The following is a 16396-nucleotide window of genomic DNA, read 5'->3' on the forward strand; positions in this document are numbered from 1 at the left end:
TTTTACTTGAATTTAAAAAAATCATTACATTACTACTGGTATGCCAGACATCAAGCACTTAAAATACATGATCATTAAGTGTATCATATAAAAGAAAATCACACAGTAAAAATGCTGTGTTAATTCAACACTTTACAAATACTCTGGGACCAAATATAGATCAGGGGTGTCAAACTTGACAAAGGGCCGAAATCAAAATCTGGAATGAAGTCGCGGGCCATATTCAATAAAATTGTTCATACAGTACAACTACTCATACTTAAATTTCAAAAACGGATTCCCATCATAAAAATATGCCTGCACATATTCTGTTCTATGAGTGTGAGCTGCTTCACTGGCCTGGGCCCACTCTTATTCCTGTGGAACACCAAATTTCATGTGTATTCATGTTTACGTCTTATTACACTATATTTAGTAGTGCTTGTGGGCCAACTGTAATACACATTTGAAATGATCTCGCGGGCCGGATAAAATGACTCCAGATTTGGACCCCGGGCCAAAGTTTGACATCCCTGCTTTAGATGTTAAATTAACTCTGCATTTTTTTTTTTACTGTGCAGTGTGTCTTGTTCAATATGCAACCACATTTATCTAATACCAACCATAACTGAAATGCCTTGACTTTGTAATTGAAAGGACATGCTACTCAAATAATTTAAGTAGTTTTTTTCTTTTAAAATATTTTATACAACAGTGCATTAATTATATGTCAAAAATAAAACACTGAGAGAATTCCTGTATGCATATTAAGACTGCAGAGTGCTTTTGCATTCTCTTGACTGCCAAAGCCCATTTTTTTGCAACTACATACCTTTTAGTCTTTTTGTGCGTTTCTGTGGAACAAAGACACATTTTAGAGGCACCAAAACCTGCTCATCTGCAAAACAGTGAGCTTGTCCTCCTTCATAGACAACACAGCAGTTGTGTTAAGTGTCAAATCAAATTGAGACAACAGATGTGTAATTACTGCCATTTCCTATAGTTTACCGCAAGTTCAGTATAGTGCAACTAATTTGTACCCAAAATCAGTACATCAAACCTGTGATAAGTACTGCTGTGTAAATTACACGGACTCCGGTATACGTAAAGTGAACCTACTGGTATCTGCAAAATTGTCTCGAAAGAAACAACACTACATCCTCTGTAAAATAACAGGACAGATGTAATGAAATATTGTGTGCATTGTAATAAATAGTCAAATATTTATAACAGCAATATCTCACAACAGTGAGACTGGGAGTGAAATGTTGCCATGTCTCAGGCAGGAAAGGTTTTTCTTGATCTCAAACTTGTGCGTCTACGGTCTACTTGTGCGTGGTGAACAGGAGACACCACCTGGCCTGTCTCCTTTCAGAGATCGGAGGGGGAATGAGATGAGAGACTGTCTCTGTTCTTCTCCAGGAAGACACTGCAGGAAGAAAAGCTACTGTAGAATCTTGAGGAGAGACCTGCAATATCTGTGGAGATGTATTGGAGGACGCCTGGAGTGGCCTGGTTGTAGTAGGAAATCTGGGGAAAGGACACAGTGAAAACACCAGTGGTAGTATAACTATCATTTAACATTTGGTCTCACTCAAAAATAGTGACAGTTTCACTCTAAACTCAGTGTAACATTTTCAGAGCCAGAGTTAATTCTACTCAACATTATGTAGGCTGTATTAACTGTAGAGCAGCCTGCAGAAATTTACACTGACGTTTGACTCCACTGTTAGAGCAACGTGACTTTTAGTTTACTATGAAATATTGACACAAAATCTTTTACTCTGTAATGGTGAAAGGCAAGACTGACAGAATCTAACAGCATAACTGTATTTATGGATTTACTGTGTAAATATTACTGTGTAATATTCACATATTTAAAGGATAACTTCAATTTCAACATGCAGTTGTAATGCTCACACTACCCTGGACTTTTTTCCTTTTTTTTTCTTCAGCCTTTTCCGAGATCCTGGTCATTGTAATGGGGGCAGCGCTTTGTTTACATTTAAAAAAAAAACATTTTTATTTATTCCCAAAAACATCCAAAAGGTTATACAACATCAGAAGACAACTAGCAAACAGCGGTACCTTTTGGGAAAATATTTGGACTAGGCCTATGTTACTTAAAAAAAAAAAATGTAAATGAACGCTGCCTCATTACAATAGCTCATATCTCAGAAAGGGCTGAGCCGAAAAATGTGGCATCACCGGGTACTGACAAGTCAAGGGTAGCGTGAGCAATACAACAGCATATTGAGATTGACTGAAGTGGTCCTTTAAGGTTTTCATACCTTTGTGAGGCTGTCAGACTCTTCCCATATACTGAAGCCGGCACAGAGGACCTCTCCTCTATTAATGTCCTGGTTTGGTGGGTGAGTGGGTAATGTCACAGAGCGCAGGGCAATCATGTAAGGTTCACTGAGGAAGAACAAACAGAAGAATCAAGAATGATGTACATGTACGTGTAGGCCTACAGCAAGGGGAAAAGGGAGTACTTGCTAGGATGTACCAAAAAACATTTTGAAGTGTTAATACAACTATAGAGAGTTGGATTTAACACAGATAGTGTTGTCTGAGTGGTAGCCTCTTATTAGAGATGGGGTCGCAGACGGGCCTAATCACTATTAGCTTAGGGTGACCAGATTTTTGTAGTGTAAAACAGGGACACTTCGTGCGTGACTGAAGGACAATATTTGGCGGGCGGGTCTGGGGGTCCTCCCCCAAGAAAATTTGTATTTTTTTAGATGCAATTTCCTGCATTCTAGGCAATTTTAGAGGTCGGAATGACAAATTGCAACTGACTCCTTCAGACTTTCTATACAAGCGCTGGCTGCCATTAATTGTGGCAGGTAAACATGTCATCTTTTCCATATATTTACCCTGATAGACATGGCGTAATGTAGTGGGTGGCCAAAACCGGGGCATATAGTTCGCTCGGGACATGGGACACACAACTCCAAACCGGGACTGTCCCGGTCAAACCGGTACGTCTGGTCACCCTATATTAGCTGAATACTCAACTACATCATAACAACATTGCTATGATATGCTACAGTACAGAGAGCCCTCAGTAACAGATTAAGACATAGCCATTACAATTTTGGTGACAGTAAGGTTATAACATAGACTCTGCGCAAAGGGGTTAAATTAACAGTGTCATTAACTGAATACAGTATGTGTTTTTTATATATACCTACCTGGAGTCACAGGGTCGTCTCCGTGACGCTAACATGATGAACTCTTGGTCTTTGCCCCCCTTACGGACTGAGGGAGTGACCACTCTGTAGATGGTGTCATCTTCATCAGCTTGCACAATTACCTCGCACTCTCTTCAAAACACAAGGGCAGCTCAATGTCACACTATTCATAATAAGTAATGATAATGATTGTGTTGAATGATAACTTAAGTGAATGAATGATAACTACAGCGACTCAACAACAGCAAATAAGAAGTACACAGCAAATAAGAAGTATACAGAATGCAACATACATACTCATTTGCACATATTTTTAAACAGTAATTACTCAAAGTACATACTCATAATGCCCATCCCACTCTTTTCTGCGTGTCAGGTCAGACAGAAGCACAAATACTTGCTCTGCTGGGACGTTTACGTGCATTTCCACTTTAAAACACAACTTCTGGTTCTCCTCTAATGTATACAGACTGACCTGAGGGAAAATAAACAGCCCACTGTTAATTACACTATTCACCAAATTAAAGCTGTATTAATTACACAAAATAGAGTGAAAACTTGTTCGTTGTCCTGACCTTATTTTTTTCTGAGGTCAACACCCAGTTTACATGAGCAGACAACAATTTTAGGGCCGACACGTTGTTGTAGCTGAGGTACATCTGTTGAAATGATTCAAGGTCAAAGCAAAGGTCAACACTTATGACTAGTTAAGTACATTGCATGTCCTTGTTATAATTGTCTCGTTTGGAGTGGTGCTATACCTGATTACTGGGTTCCCAGGGGACGGATAATGGCACTTCAGTTTGTTTGCAAGAAATGATGTACTTCCTGGAAAAAAAAGAAAAAAAAGTAATGTGCACATGAATCAGATACATTCTATCAGAGGAGAAATTGTCTCTTAATGTTTTCCTTTTTCTAAATTCATAGCTATGAAGCCCCTGGAAGGACATGGGCAAAATGTGAACAGGCCTGGAAAAAAAAACAATGCTTTTGCATGCTTTCATATAAAAATGTTGCCTGCACGTGACAGTTGGCAGGCATAGGGGATCCACATTTGTTCTTGCCCATGTTCCTTTGGGCACTCCCTAGATTGATTGTTAATGTTTGTTTGTGAAAGCGGCACTCACCTATCCAGCCTTATTTTCTTCCTAGCAATAGCCTCTTGGAACCGCCGCTTTCCATCCTGTGGATGCAGCAAGTGCCAAGAATCAGAGTGTGTGAATAGGCACAAGCAGGGACCGAAGAAAAGAAAAAGACATTTTCTAGTGACTGAGCTGAAAAAAAAAACAATCCCAGTATTACTGTGGTATTTGGGGGATAAGCACCTCTGACATTTTCAGCTAGTGAGGAATGTGGCTAATGCTGTAAAAGAAAAAAGCGTGGGATGTGTGTGTGTTAGAGAGAGCCTGGTAAGCGTAATGTTGTTGTGGTCTTACCACGGGCTCTGGTCGGATGTGAGGCAGTGTGCGTGGTTTCTTGTCGTGGTCTAGCACCTCGAAGGTCATGAAGGCGCTGTTGATGTGGCGGAGAGGTTCACCTCCTTGGTAGGCCTCGGCGCACACACCTACCTCCATACTGTGTGACACATTACAATAGGGAGGGTTTTAGACTGAAGGTTGGTTAGAGGGGATGTTGTGCCATTTTGACCCCGTTGCCTCTTACTGCAGATGGGTCAACTACATCATAACAACATTGGTATGATAATACAGAATCTTAAGTAACCGATTAAGACTTGGTCATTGCCATTTTGGTTATAACAGAAGCTCTACAGCCCCCTGTTATGAGTTAGTTATAATCCAAATGACAGTGACCAAGTTGTAATATATTAATAAAGAATGTTGTCACATTTTTTCAGGACAGAGTGAAATATTCCACAGACCAATCTGTGCACTCAATGTATACTATAGTAATTGAAATAATTCCATAAGTCAATATTCAATATGTCACAGCTTTCATATAGTCTCCCGCAGCTTTCATGTCCTGCAACAATGTAATCCCATCAAAAACCTAAAAAGCAAAAGAAGTTTTGTTGCGAGATTTGACTTTTATTTTTCAGGACATTGGACATGAATGACCATACATTCATGTAAATTTGCCAGATTATAACACAATAGCTCATTTCCATACTGTATGTGTGTCCACAATAGGCGGTCTATTTTGGGAAAACCTCTTGCAACATACAGCAATGTAGGCCACAAAAATATAAAGAAAGGGCTTTGAAATCCTGGAAGGAGTGGTAAGACGTACCTTTTCTTGAAAGCGTTGTTAACGATGGCCTTTAAAACCAAGCGGTCGCCTATGTGAGAGGGACCTCGGAAGTGGAACATATCAATTGTCCTGAGAGTGGGGTGCGCATTACACAGCCGGCTGCAAGACGGACAAAGGAACACAGAAATCATAAATCTCTCTATCTGATAGCAGTCATTTGCTGCACTAATGCCATACAGTTATTACCTCCGCCAAGGAGGTTATGTTTTTGGTCGCATTGGTTTGTTTGTCTGTCAAAAAACTCAATAACTCAAAAAGTTCTGAGCAGATTTGGATGAAACTTTATGGAGTTGTTGGAAATGACCAACGGAACAAGTGATTACATTTTGGTGGTGATCCAGATCATGAACCGGAACCAGGACTTTTTAAAAAAGATTCCTCACCATTGCTTGCCTACAAATCTAGACGGCCCTAGTGACAGATTCAATTGCGGGACAGGCCAAATTTTGACATTCTAGTTTCTAACTCCACAAAAAGAAGGCAGAAAGACTTAAAATAAAATAGGGTGTAACATAGTCAAGGGTGTAACATAATCACACAGCTTCCTTGGTGGAGGTCTGCACTCTCTGAGTGCATCTCAAGTTCTAACATAGTGTATTTACTACAGAGAAGCATTCAATATGAAATGTTTTTTTTTCTTTTGCCAGCTACCTTCATTGCCAGCATTAAGACAGTCGTGACCATCTGTTGTGTATTTGCTTCAACACATTGCTGTCATCTGTTGCCGTGTTTGGTTCACCTTGTGCCCTATTATGTATACATTGCAGCAATAATGTCATAAGCTCAGGACAGGGACAGATTACTGCACGGGGCCAACAGGGCCCAGGCCCAGGGGCCCAAGAGTCAAGGGGGCTTTGAAATGCTAGCTTCTATATTTGCATTCTAATATTGTGATACTTCTTGTTTTCTGTTCCAGGGGCCCATGGAGTCATGATCCGTCCCTGCATTGGACGGACACACAGTGATGTTAGACGGTGTGTGCTTGGACTCACCTTGCGGAAATGGTGGCCACGTTCTCCATCCAGGCCATTATCTGTCCTCCAAATGTGCTGACCTGGTGGTTGGCATGAGGTGGCAGCACCAGCTCCACGCTCTCCACCCGGGTGCGCTCGGCTGGCACGCCATCCTGGTGCTGTTCGGATGCAGAAACTATGGAGGAAACAACACACACGCACACACACATACGAAGTAGAGTAGAGTATAATTTATAAGGACTGAGAGAAAATAAGGTGTCCAGTTATATACGTACATACGTACATGAATACAGAAAAACACAGACGTTGCACACATCATTACACATATATTAACCATACAGCACACATATGCTTACAAACATTTAGCCAAAGTCAGATCACGCACGCATGCACGTACGCACGCACGCGCACACGCACACGCACACACACACACACACACACACACACACACATAAACACACACACGCACACGCACACGCACACACATGCATGGTGCACACAAGCACATATATCACACACGCGTGGACACACATAACACATAACACACACGCAGGCGAACTCACACATGCACACGCACACGCACACACAAACAAACACACACACACACATGCATACTAAGCTAAAAATCTAGCATGAACATAAATGGGCTCATGATGTTGATTCATCTGGCTGCATATGAACTGATTATGACTTATCATGAAAAGAATACACATTATCTAATATTTGGCCTTGTCACATATTTACACACACACCAGTGGCGGCTGGTAGTCTGTCAAACAGGGGAGGCTGTTCAATTACAATATGTCCAGAACGCAAAAAATAAGGGGGGGGGACATCTTACATTGGTCCTGAGCCACATATGGCCTCACACACTAAAGGACTCTTGTTGAAACAAATGTGTTAATCATTAATCATTATCCCCCTTGTAGCCTATTCATAGGGAAATGTTTTGTATTATTATTATTATTATCATTAGGCCTACCTCCGCCACATAATGATGTGATTGAGTTTGCCTTCGTTGTCTTTGTTCATTACTGGGTGCACGGCTTAACTTACCACTAGAGGTCGCCAAATCTTTAATTATTTACCAGACATTGCCAACACAGTAGGAAACAAGGACTCGCCACTCACGGGACTTGGCAGTTAACCAGTTGATCAGACACCAGGAAAGCTCAAAAGAAACGGTTGTTCTTCCCTTCCTTTTTCACCAAGTCAATATTAGGCAGTGCTCTGCTCTGCTCCTTGATATTCCTTTTCTCCTCATAAGGACGACTGGAATTCGCCAGAATTTAATCCACAATGCTTGGCATTTTGCATAGCTCTCTAGCTTTTTGCAAGCTAGCCCTAACGAAAATAAGGCAACCTCAACTTTTGAATTGGGAGATTAAAACGGATAAGGACATTCCGCTATTAAGGCTTTATTCGCAACACTAGGTTTACAAGAATATGTACACAAAACTGGAGTACACCGCAATGAATAGCTTCCCCACTGGTTACCACGACGAAACTTCTCAGTCAAATTAATAACATATCCGCATTTCGAAATGAAATCAACTACTGTAGCCTACTGACACGGGGTTCACCCAATCACAAGTCGGAGCTCCAGTCTCCGGTCCCTCCCCCCTCCTCTCTCTTCTCCATTCACTCCCAGTGAGGCTCAGTCTCAAAATCAAAAAAATTTGACGGCAATAGCCAATGACCGTTTAGCATTTTGCCATTGAAAAAGTGAACAATCCCACATGCCATTGAAGTCCATTGAGACTCGACTCGCTTGCGTTGTCATGAGCGGAAAAAAACTTGTGCGAGCCTCGGGATCTTATTACAGATTGGTTTAATCTCTAAGTTGAGCACATGCATTTTCTATGGAGCTGGGTCTGAAATAGCAATGTTATTAAGTTGTGTAAAGCATTAATTTAAATACTATTCTCCGTGATTTTGGACAGGAGGCGGCGCCTCCCTTGTACTCAAAGAGGAATCGCCTCTGACGCACACACACACACACATGCGCGCACACACACACAAACACACACACACACACACACACACACACACACACACACACACACACACACACACACACACACACACACACACACACACACACACACACACACAGTGCAAACACACACATGCCAAGCTAAATATCTGCATGACAGCAAAGCAAATAACTACCGGTGCTCGTAATCCAGAGACCTTGCCTTCTTTCATCAAAGTCTTAACAAACACTACTGTGGTAGGCAATGCATGTTACACGGTGCTTAGTCATGGGAGTACAAGTAGTGGATCATTTCACTCTCTTTAGCTGTGTCAGTAAAAAAGATAAATGGCTTCATTTAGCTGATTTGGAGCGATGGCACAGTGGCAACGTCTTGGCAGTCTGGTAGACACATCCCGGAAGTCACCTGGCACGACTTTACTCAAAGCAATTCCTGACTGACTTAGAGTGCAGGCATAGTGCAGGGATCACTTTAAAATGACCCTGAAAATAAAGTCCCATTGTTAGGCCCATTGTTATTCCAAAGTTGAAAGGATGGAGATGGAGAATTCGGACAGGTAGCATTATCCAACCACCAGGGGTGGATTAAGAAATTAAGTAGTCCTGTGCAAAATATCGTCTTCGCTCGTATTCTGTGGGGTAGGCCTACATTACACTACCTGGTACATTAAGAGAAGGATTATGATGGCAAGGTGGTTGAGGGGAATTTTCTAAAGAATGAAACATAGAGGTAGCATTCAGAGATGCAATGGAATGTACCTCTCAGAAGAAGTACAGTACAGTACAAAAACATGCAGCATAATGCTGTTTTACAAGCCAGAGTCCTGGGGCATTGTTTTCAGGAGAGGAGAGGTACCTGTTGATGTCTTACCTCAGTGTTTCACAGCCTTTTTTTGTCGAGCATAACCCCCAAGCCTGTTTGTCATCCTATGAGTACCCCCTCACTCAAGCTCTACTATATCTGCCTCTGTGCTAATGTTCCTGTGCTCCATGAATTCGTTACCTTGTTGCCAAGGAGGTTCTGTTTTCGGTTAGTTCATTAGTTTGTCTGTTGTTTGTGTCAGTGGGATAACTCAAAAAGTTCTGAACGGATTTTAATGAAATTTTGTGGAGTTGTTTGAAATGGTACAAGGAACAAGTGATTACATTCCGGTGGTGATCCGGATCACGGTTCCGATCCAGGAATTTTAAAAAAGATTCTTCACTATTGCGAGATAGGGCGAATTTTCCTAACACAAAACAAGGGCGAAAGACTTGAAAAAAATGAAGGTGTAACATAGTCACATGCGCTATCAAACAGCATCCTTGGTGGAGATGGCGGAGGTCTACACTCTCTGAATGCATTAGAGTTATTATTAAATTAGTCCACATACTCGCTGTAGTGTGCTTGCATACCCATGGTGGTACACGTACCCCTGGTTGGGAGTCACTGTCCTACCTGACTGAGATGAGCTACTGCTGAGGAGGTCAGTGATGGTCTCTGCGTGGATGAGCCTCATCCTCCTCCTCTCTGCAGCCAGGCTGTACTCCAGCTGTTCAGACTGGGTGTGCGGAATCACCTGTTTCAGCTGAACCTATTCACAGGTCAACCCGGAGAGAATATATGAGCACATACTGACAGATCCTCTCAATACAAAGGATGCTATTGACTGAGGCATCATTTTTGTGCTGTCCTCATATTCTGCTCCCCATTGGAACATGGTAGTCTTCTGTACCACTCCGCTGTATTTCTTTCATAAACACAGCATGACGCATATCATGAATATACTGTAAACGACACTTTTCAAGTTGGTATTGACTGTCATTTGTTTTTGCCTCAAAAAAAGCTTAAATAATTTCAACAGTCCAGCATTTCAATGGGTGAATTTTGGCTGAGCACAGGAGCACAAGCCCTACAGTAAATGGAAGATCAAATTGTCACCCGCATCTTCGGCTTCTCTCAGCAATTCACAGTTGTACATTTTGTGTTGGTGCAGACATTAGGCAATTCCCCTTCAATGTTTTTCCATAACAATTTTAACAACCCCTCGGGCAAGAAATTAAGCCACAATTATGTGTGTAATTGAGCATAATCACCTTCCCTGCCTCTGTTCGGCGTGCCACAAACGTGGCAAACGCATGGCACACCTTACATTGCTGATGATCGCTGAAAAGATCCTCACAGCTAACCACTATGCCAACCTAAGGAGAGGAAAATCATCACTTCAAGCAGGCACAGCAGCCACAGCAGCCAAGCTGATAACAATAATGTAGAATGGCTTGAATGTACTAAAACAATAGAAATACAAATAATACAACAATTAAATATCTGGATGTATATCTGAGGATTTACCTCCATGCTGGATGTGAATGCTCTATTCACTTTGGCCTTAATGTGAACAACTTGTCCCACACTGGAGGATGTAAAACAAACAAGGAAAAAAATGAGAAAACCTGCTGGGATACAATATCGTACTGATTTAGAAAGACACAGAAGCTGATAGATTGCAGTGTATGTTACCTGATTGTGTGTTCAAAGTGGATGTCGTCCACCGAGGCTGTTACACAGGAGCACCCCGCATGCCTCTCAGCTGTGGCGAAGGGAAGGAAGGAATTACAGGAATTCCACAGCAAACGACAACAATGTGTTTCAGCAAATACACTACAGATGGCCACAAAAGTGTGCACCTCAAAAAACACAGGATTGAACGGCAGGTTTACTAACGCACTAACAACAATGCAGTGTTTTCTGGGCTTTTCTTATCTTTACTGTTGGACAGGACAGTTTCAGAGGAGACAGCAATGTCATGGGAAAGAGAGACAGGGGGGGAGGAAAGAGAAACAACCTGGAGCCGGAATCAAACCCGGGTCTGCAACGTAACAGACAGTGCCCTAGCCATCTGAGCCCCAGACTGGGCCACAAATCCAGTATTTAATATTGTATTATTTCTAATGGTGATTAGCCATTCAGTGCATTTCTGGCAAATGAATGTGCATGACTGACACATTTATCTACAAGATAAGATAACTCCACACAATTAGTGTCAAATGCTCATTCATAGGTGTTCAAGAGTCGCTGCCACCTCAGGTCTTTGTCAGAGGATTGTGTAAACACACGACTAGCCTGACAGAGTCTGTCAGGTCGTCTGTGTTTTCATGACCAACATGTTTACACAATCTAGGGTGGTGTGCTGCCTGTGGGTTCTCTCCTCAGTTCGGCAGTTCTATTTCCCTCTCAGCTTTTGGCCAACAGGAAGAGTGGTGTGTGTATGCTTCACTCAGACTGAATTAAGAGCACAGTAAAGCTAGTGTGATTCTTTCTGACGTCAATTTTTCCTATTAATGCATTGGTACCAGGGCTATAAATTAACTTTTTTTCATCACTAGCCTATTTGGCTAGTAGATGCTAAATCTTACTAGCCGCACACATACACTCACTATCAGTGGCTTGTAGGCTTCTTTTCTACCAGCTAAAGTGAACTTTCACCAGTATTTGGCTGGTTGGCCGGTGTTAATTTAGAGGCCTGATTTGTACACTGTTTCAAATAAACTGTGGTAATTTGGTCAAAAAAAGCATGGCTATGGCTTCATCAGGTTCTTGTGGTCTTGGGAAATGTGTTTATTTCTTTATTGCTGTGCAGAAGATCTTTGACCTTTCAGGCACAGCCCTTATTATGTGATTGTTATCACCAGAGTGAAAATGACCAAATTGTTATTGAGTTGGTAAGGAATATCTGTAATGTCATAGCATACGTTAGTAGTTATAATGTTGTAGCCAGCTTTTGCCAGTAAACAGCAAAGCCTTAGGTAGAAGAATGTGTAGTAGTCTGGTTCAGATGGTAATGCCATTGATCTGACAACAACCACAACTACACATCCTAACTCCCTCCTGGTTGTGTATATAGTGTATATGTGATTGTTGGTTTGGTTGGATGTCTTATTGTGTGAGTATGTGCTGATGTTTTCTGACAGTATCTGTGTTGGAGTGTACAGTAGTGTTGGGGTATGCATGTATGAGTGGATGTGTGTGTATGCGAGAGTAAGTGCAGTATTTTTGTGTGAGTGTGCATGCATTGGGCTTGATGTCCTTATGTTTGTCCTTGTGTACCTGTGTATTGAGTTGGCTGTAACACATTATGACGGTGGTGAAAACAAATTTCCCTTTGGGGACAATAAAGGCAATCTTATCTAATCTAATCTAAATCTAACTACACTGCCCTGGCAGGGCACTACCGAGAATGTATTACTGTAGATAAATACTTGGCCATTACATTTGGTAACAACATGCGTATAATACAGGCTCTGCATGGAAGGGGAGACTAACCCCTTTCTTCCCCCCAGTTTGCTTCCCTAGACATATCTTTACATCTCAATGCAGCTCATTCCTCACCTGCGAGGCAGGCGGTGGAGTCCATCCACTTGAGCAGCTGTCCCACGCTGAGCTCCCCGCAGTGGTTGGCGTGGCAGGGCATGACAATCTGGCTCATCTTTATCTCGGTGGGGTTGCGGTACACCTCGCCATTCTCCAGGATGAACAGGGGCTCCTCCAGGAGCTTGGACTCCCCATCCTCAGTGGCCATGCCTGAGGGGAGGAGGAGGAGGACTGGGTCTTTCTAGCCAGGAAGCAATCTGTAGTGGCTTCCTGCTGACAGTACAGAGCAAGTAAAAGTTTCATGCAGGATGTTTCTGGGAGGATTCTTATTCATCCAGGTCTTCTTCAAAAGAGTTTAGTTGTAGGCAGGTGGAAAGTCTAGTTGTAGGCAATCGAAAAGTCTAGTTTAAAGCAATTCAAAAGTCCAACGGCCTACACTGGAATTCTTCACTTTCACGAGGGGCCGCTCACTGACCGAGAGTAACTAAGTTAAGACACAATAAACACGTGCACAGGAAAGAGGGCTGTGTGCTGTGCTGTGTCGGGTGAGGAGGGGGTGTTGTCTTAGCTGTGTTTTGTGTTGCCACATCAAAGGATTTGGCCATGTCGTCTCGTTAATAACAATAATGGTGTCGTGCATGCACTCACGTGTCTGGGAGAATTACTTCTTCAAGGTTTTTGAAGATTAGCCTAAGGAGTTCTTTCAAATTTTAAAGTGAATAATAGTACTTGAAAAGGTATGTTTTGCAATAGAAATATAATCCTAGCATGAATTCCATGGACCACAAGCAGCCAGGCAGGCATCTCATTCAGTGTGCATTTTGCTGTGTCAAGGACATGCACAAGCATCACCTTAACAACAATGACAATGGAAGTTGTAGTTGAGTTGCCAAAGAATAATGTTTCTCTGCATAATATGCCAATCAGGCTCAGTCGGAGTTAACAATGATCAGCACATGTACATGGAGAATTAGTTCCATATTTGACATTAAGTGCAAAGGCCTAAGAATGGCAAACACATTGTCTTTATAGTATTCAACTATCATAAATGAAACCATCATTTCAATTCCAATTTTCCATTGTTTACAACATTGGGTGGACCTTGTGGGCAACTTGCAAAGCTCAATAAAGAGAAGAGAACTATTCAATGGTAGGTCCTAATTCTAGATTCAACACTGAAACATGCCACCAGTTGTTGGGTGATAATTCTCATGTTGAAACATGCCTTCAGTCCTATGATTTGAGGGCACGTTACCACATGATGTTCTTACTTTTGCATTTGACAGTGACAGTATTTTATCCTGGTAAAACATAACAACAACAATATAGAGTCTGTCAGACACATTAATGCACTGTTCATTCACTATGATGGTGCTTATTTTACTCTGTTGATGTTGTAGCCTAACTATAGGCCCAATAGTCTTCTCTCTAAAACACAAAATCCACGTCATATCAAGCAACAGAATTACAAAAGTTGGCGTTGGAAAATAAGTTTCTATCCTGTCTCGGCCCTTTGCCATTAAACATGACAATGGCTGAATTGTTCCCTTCAGGGATTTTTCCAAAAGACCCATGGATTAACATGAACAACTGCCTGCCACCTTCTCGGCGTCCTCTAAAATACTTCACAACCTCGAAAGCTATGTTATGCATCACACTCGAATGACCGCTCTCTACCTTTTCAACTCAAATGATCGCAGTGATATGATATCGTGTTGTACTGGAATATGTTCTTGCCATTCTCTCCGTGCGCACAAGTAATGTGGTGCGTCTGGTCACAAGAACTTTTCACTGACCCAAGTGGTGAAATGCCAAGCGTTCCACGGTATGACCAGCTCACATGGCTGCGTCACCTGTCTGTCGTGCCTTCTTCAAATCCACGACCCAGTGGCAGTGACCTCCCCCCATCAGAACAAGTTTTCCAGTGACAAATGCAACTGACAGTTCTTTAGACAGCTGGAGCCAAAGTTATAGCCATCAGTAATAACAATGAATCATTTGTCAAACCCAACATTTGCAATTAATTACATTTACAGTATAGGCTATTGCTCAAAGTAGCTTAATACATATTTTAAAACGTTGCTGCCGGTCTTTTCGCTCTCTACGACTATGTTTTGAATGTTCAAACCTTGAATAATTTTAATTGGAAATTCCTAAAACAGTGTGTTATTTATTTCATTTCAAAATGATAAAGAGCTTACTTGAAGTGATTCCGGTGTTATCTTGTCATTTTTGCGTGCCGGTGTGCCCCACTTGAAGACGTTTGGATAAAACCATAGACCCCTGGTGATTCCACGGTGCGCCGATATATACTCACTGGCCCGTACACTTAGTGCAGACGATCATAACACAGCCTCTTCAAAAGATTGTATTACAGTTCCGCCCACCAGCTTTTTTAAGGTGGAACGGTGCAGAGACGTCGCTGTACACCCTCAAACAGATATTCGTGCCATCTTAAAATGCATAGCCTACAGAGGTCATTAGAGTGTAGTAACGTTGCCAACTTATGCCCCCATCACTGTGTTGGGGGATACGTCACAAAGATAGTAAATTACCACCAACTTTGAGCAAATGGTAGTGTTTATATTATTAAAAAATATATATCAAATTATTATTTTTATTCTTTCTCTACCCTCTTTCCTCAGACAGACAATGCAACACATGCAATATGTTTCCACATGACAAATAAACCACTGTAGAGACCTAATAGCCAGACCTACCTCTAAACAAAACTCATAGAGACAGACAAGTTTGGTAAACAATAACTTGAATCAGATTGATTTACATGGACTCATTGTTGATGGCCTATTACACACCTCACAACTCATGTTGTGACATTTAAAGACATTTCAAGACATTTCGTTCCTCATCCAGAAAACCTCAACAGTTTCAGTCTGATTTTAGGGAAATGTCTTTTAAGCTCCATAAAAAAGATATCCAACTTGAAACCCTGCGTAAGCTTTTTCAGTAGTGGTTTTGATTCTCCTTTATTTGACACTCGAAGACAGACACCTGTGACCTGTCTGTCATGGAATGCTTATGTTCATTAATCAGGTCACTGACAGCCTTGGCTGGACCTGGGACAAAATCATCTGAAAGGCATATTCAGCTATTAGTAGGGGCCCAATTCTCGGGGGCCCGAACTTCTCGCTGCATGGGCCCAGGACAACTGAACCAACTATCCCCATTTGTGTAAAAGCTTTTACACAAGCCTACATATTAACATCAGCGGGTTCTTCTGCAGACATAAAAGGGCAGGACCCATTCCCTAAACAGCCATTACATTATTGCATTACAACTACCTGACACTTTTAATTAAAGTGACTTCAGTTATTAATGCGATATTGGTTACATCCAATATTGGCTGCCCCTTTTGCACGGGTATGGCATAAATGCAATTTCATTGTGTGCAGTGTGCAGTGAACACTTGTGTACTGTGGAGTGCTGGGTCACAATGACAATGGGAATTGGAGTTTCCCAGTTGGGCTTTCACTGGCTTTGGCTTACAGTCCCTGCAGCAATGAGGGGTTAGGTGCCTTGCTCAAGGGCACTTCAGCCATCGACGGAGGTGTCGGGAGAGGTGAGGGTGTGGTCTGAACCTGCAACCTTCTAATCGTATAAGATAAGAGCA

At 41.9% G+C, this 16396-nt stretch overlaps 1 protein-coding gene across 5 annotated transcripts; it reads right to left on the reverse strand.

Moving 5' to 3' along the window:
* Positions 1–117: 117 nt before the first annotated feature.
* acot11b (acyl-CoA thioesterase 11b) lies at positions 118–15220 on the reverse strand. 5 transcript variants are annotated; one of them, XM_063201474.1, is made up of 16 exons: positions 14967–15220; positions 12784–12975; positions 10915–10984; positions 10747–10807; positions 10491–10595; positions 9853–9988; positions 6437–6593; positions 5424–5543; positions 4613–4751; positions 4304–4359; positions 3938–4004; positions 3752–3835; positions 3518–3651; positions 3177–3308; positions 2271–2397; positions 118–1509 (listed from the first exon to the last, which is right to left on the reverse strand). In XM_063201474.1, the coding sequence occupies exons 2-16, from the start codon at positions 12971–12973 to the stop codon at positions 1351–1353; spliced, it is 1737 nt and encodes a 578-aa protein (XP_063057544.1). In that variant the 5' UTR covers positions 12974–12975; positions 14967–15220; the 3' UTR covers positions 118–1350. The 5 variants fall into 5 exon arrangements, with proteins under 5 accessions (XP_063057544.1, XP_063057543.1, XP_063057542.1 ...); XM_063201473.1 differs by having other exon boundaries at positions 12784–13035; XM_063201472.1 differs by having other exon boundaries at positions 12784–13038.
* Positions 15221–16396: the final 1176 nt, after the last annotated feature.

The sequence above is a fragment of the Engraulis encrasicolus genome, chromosome 6, assembly GCF_034702125.1.
Source record: "Engraulis encrasicolus isolate BLACKSEA-1 chromosome 6, IST_EnEncr_1.0, whole genome shotgun sequence".
Taxonomy (NCBI): Eukaryota; Metazoa; Chordata; class Actinopteri; order Clupeiformes; family Engraulidae; genus Engraulis; species Engraulis encrasicolus.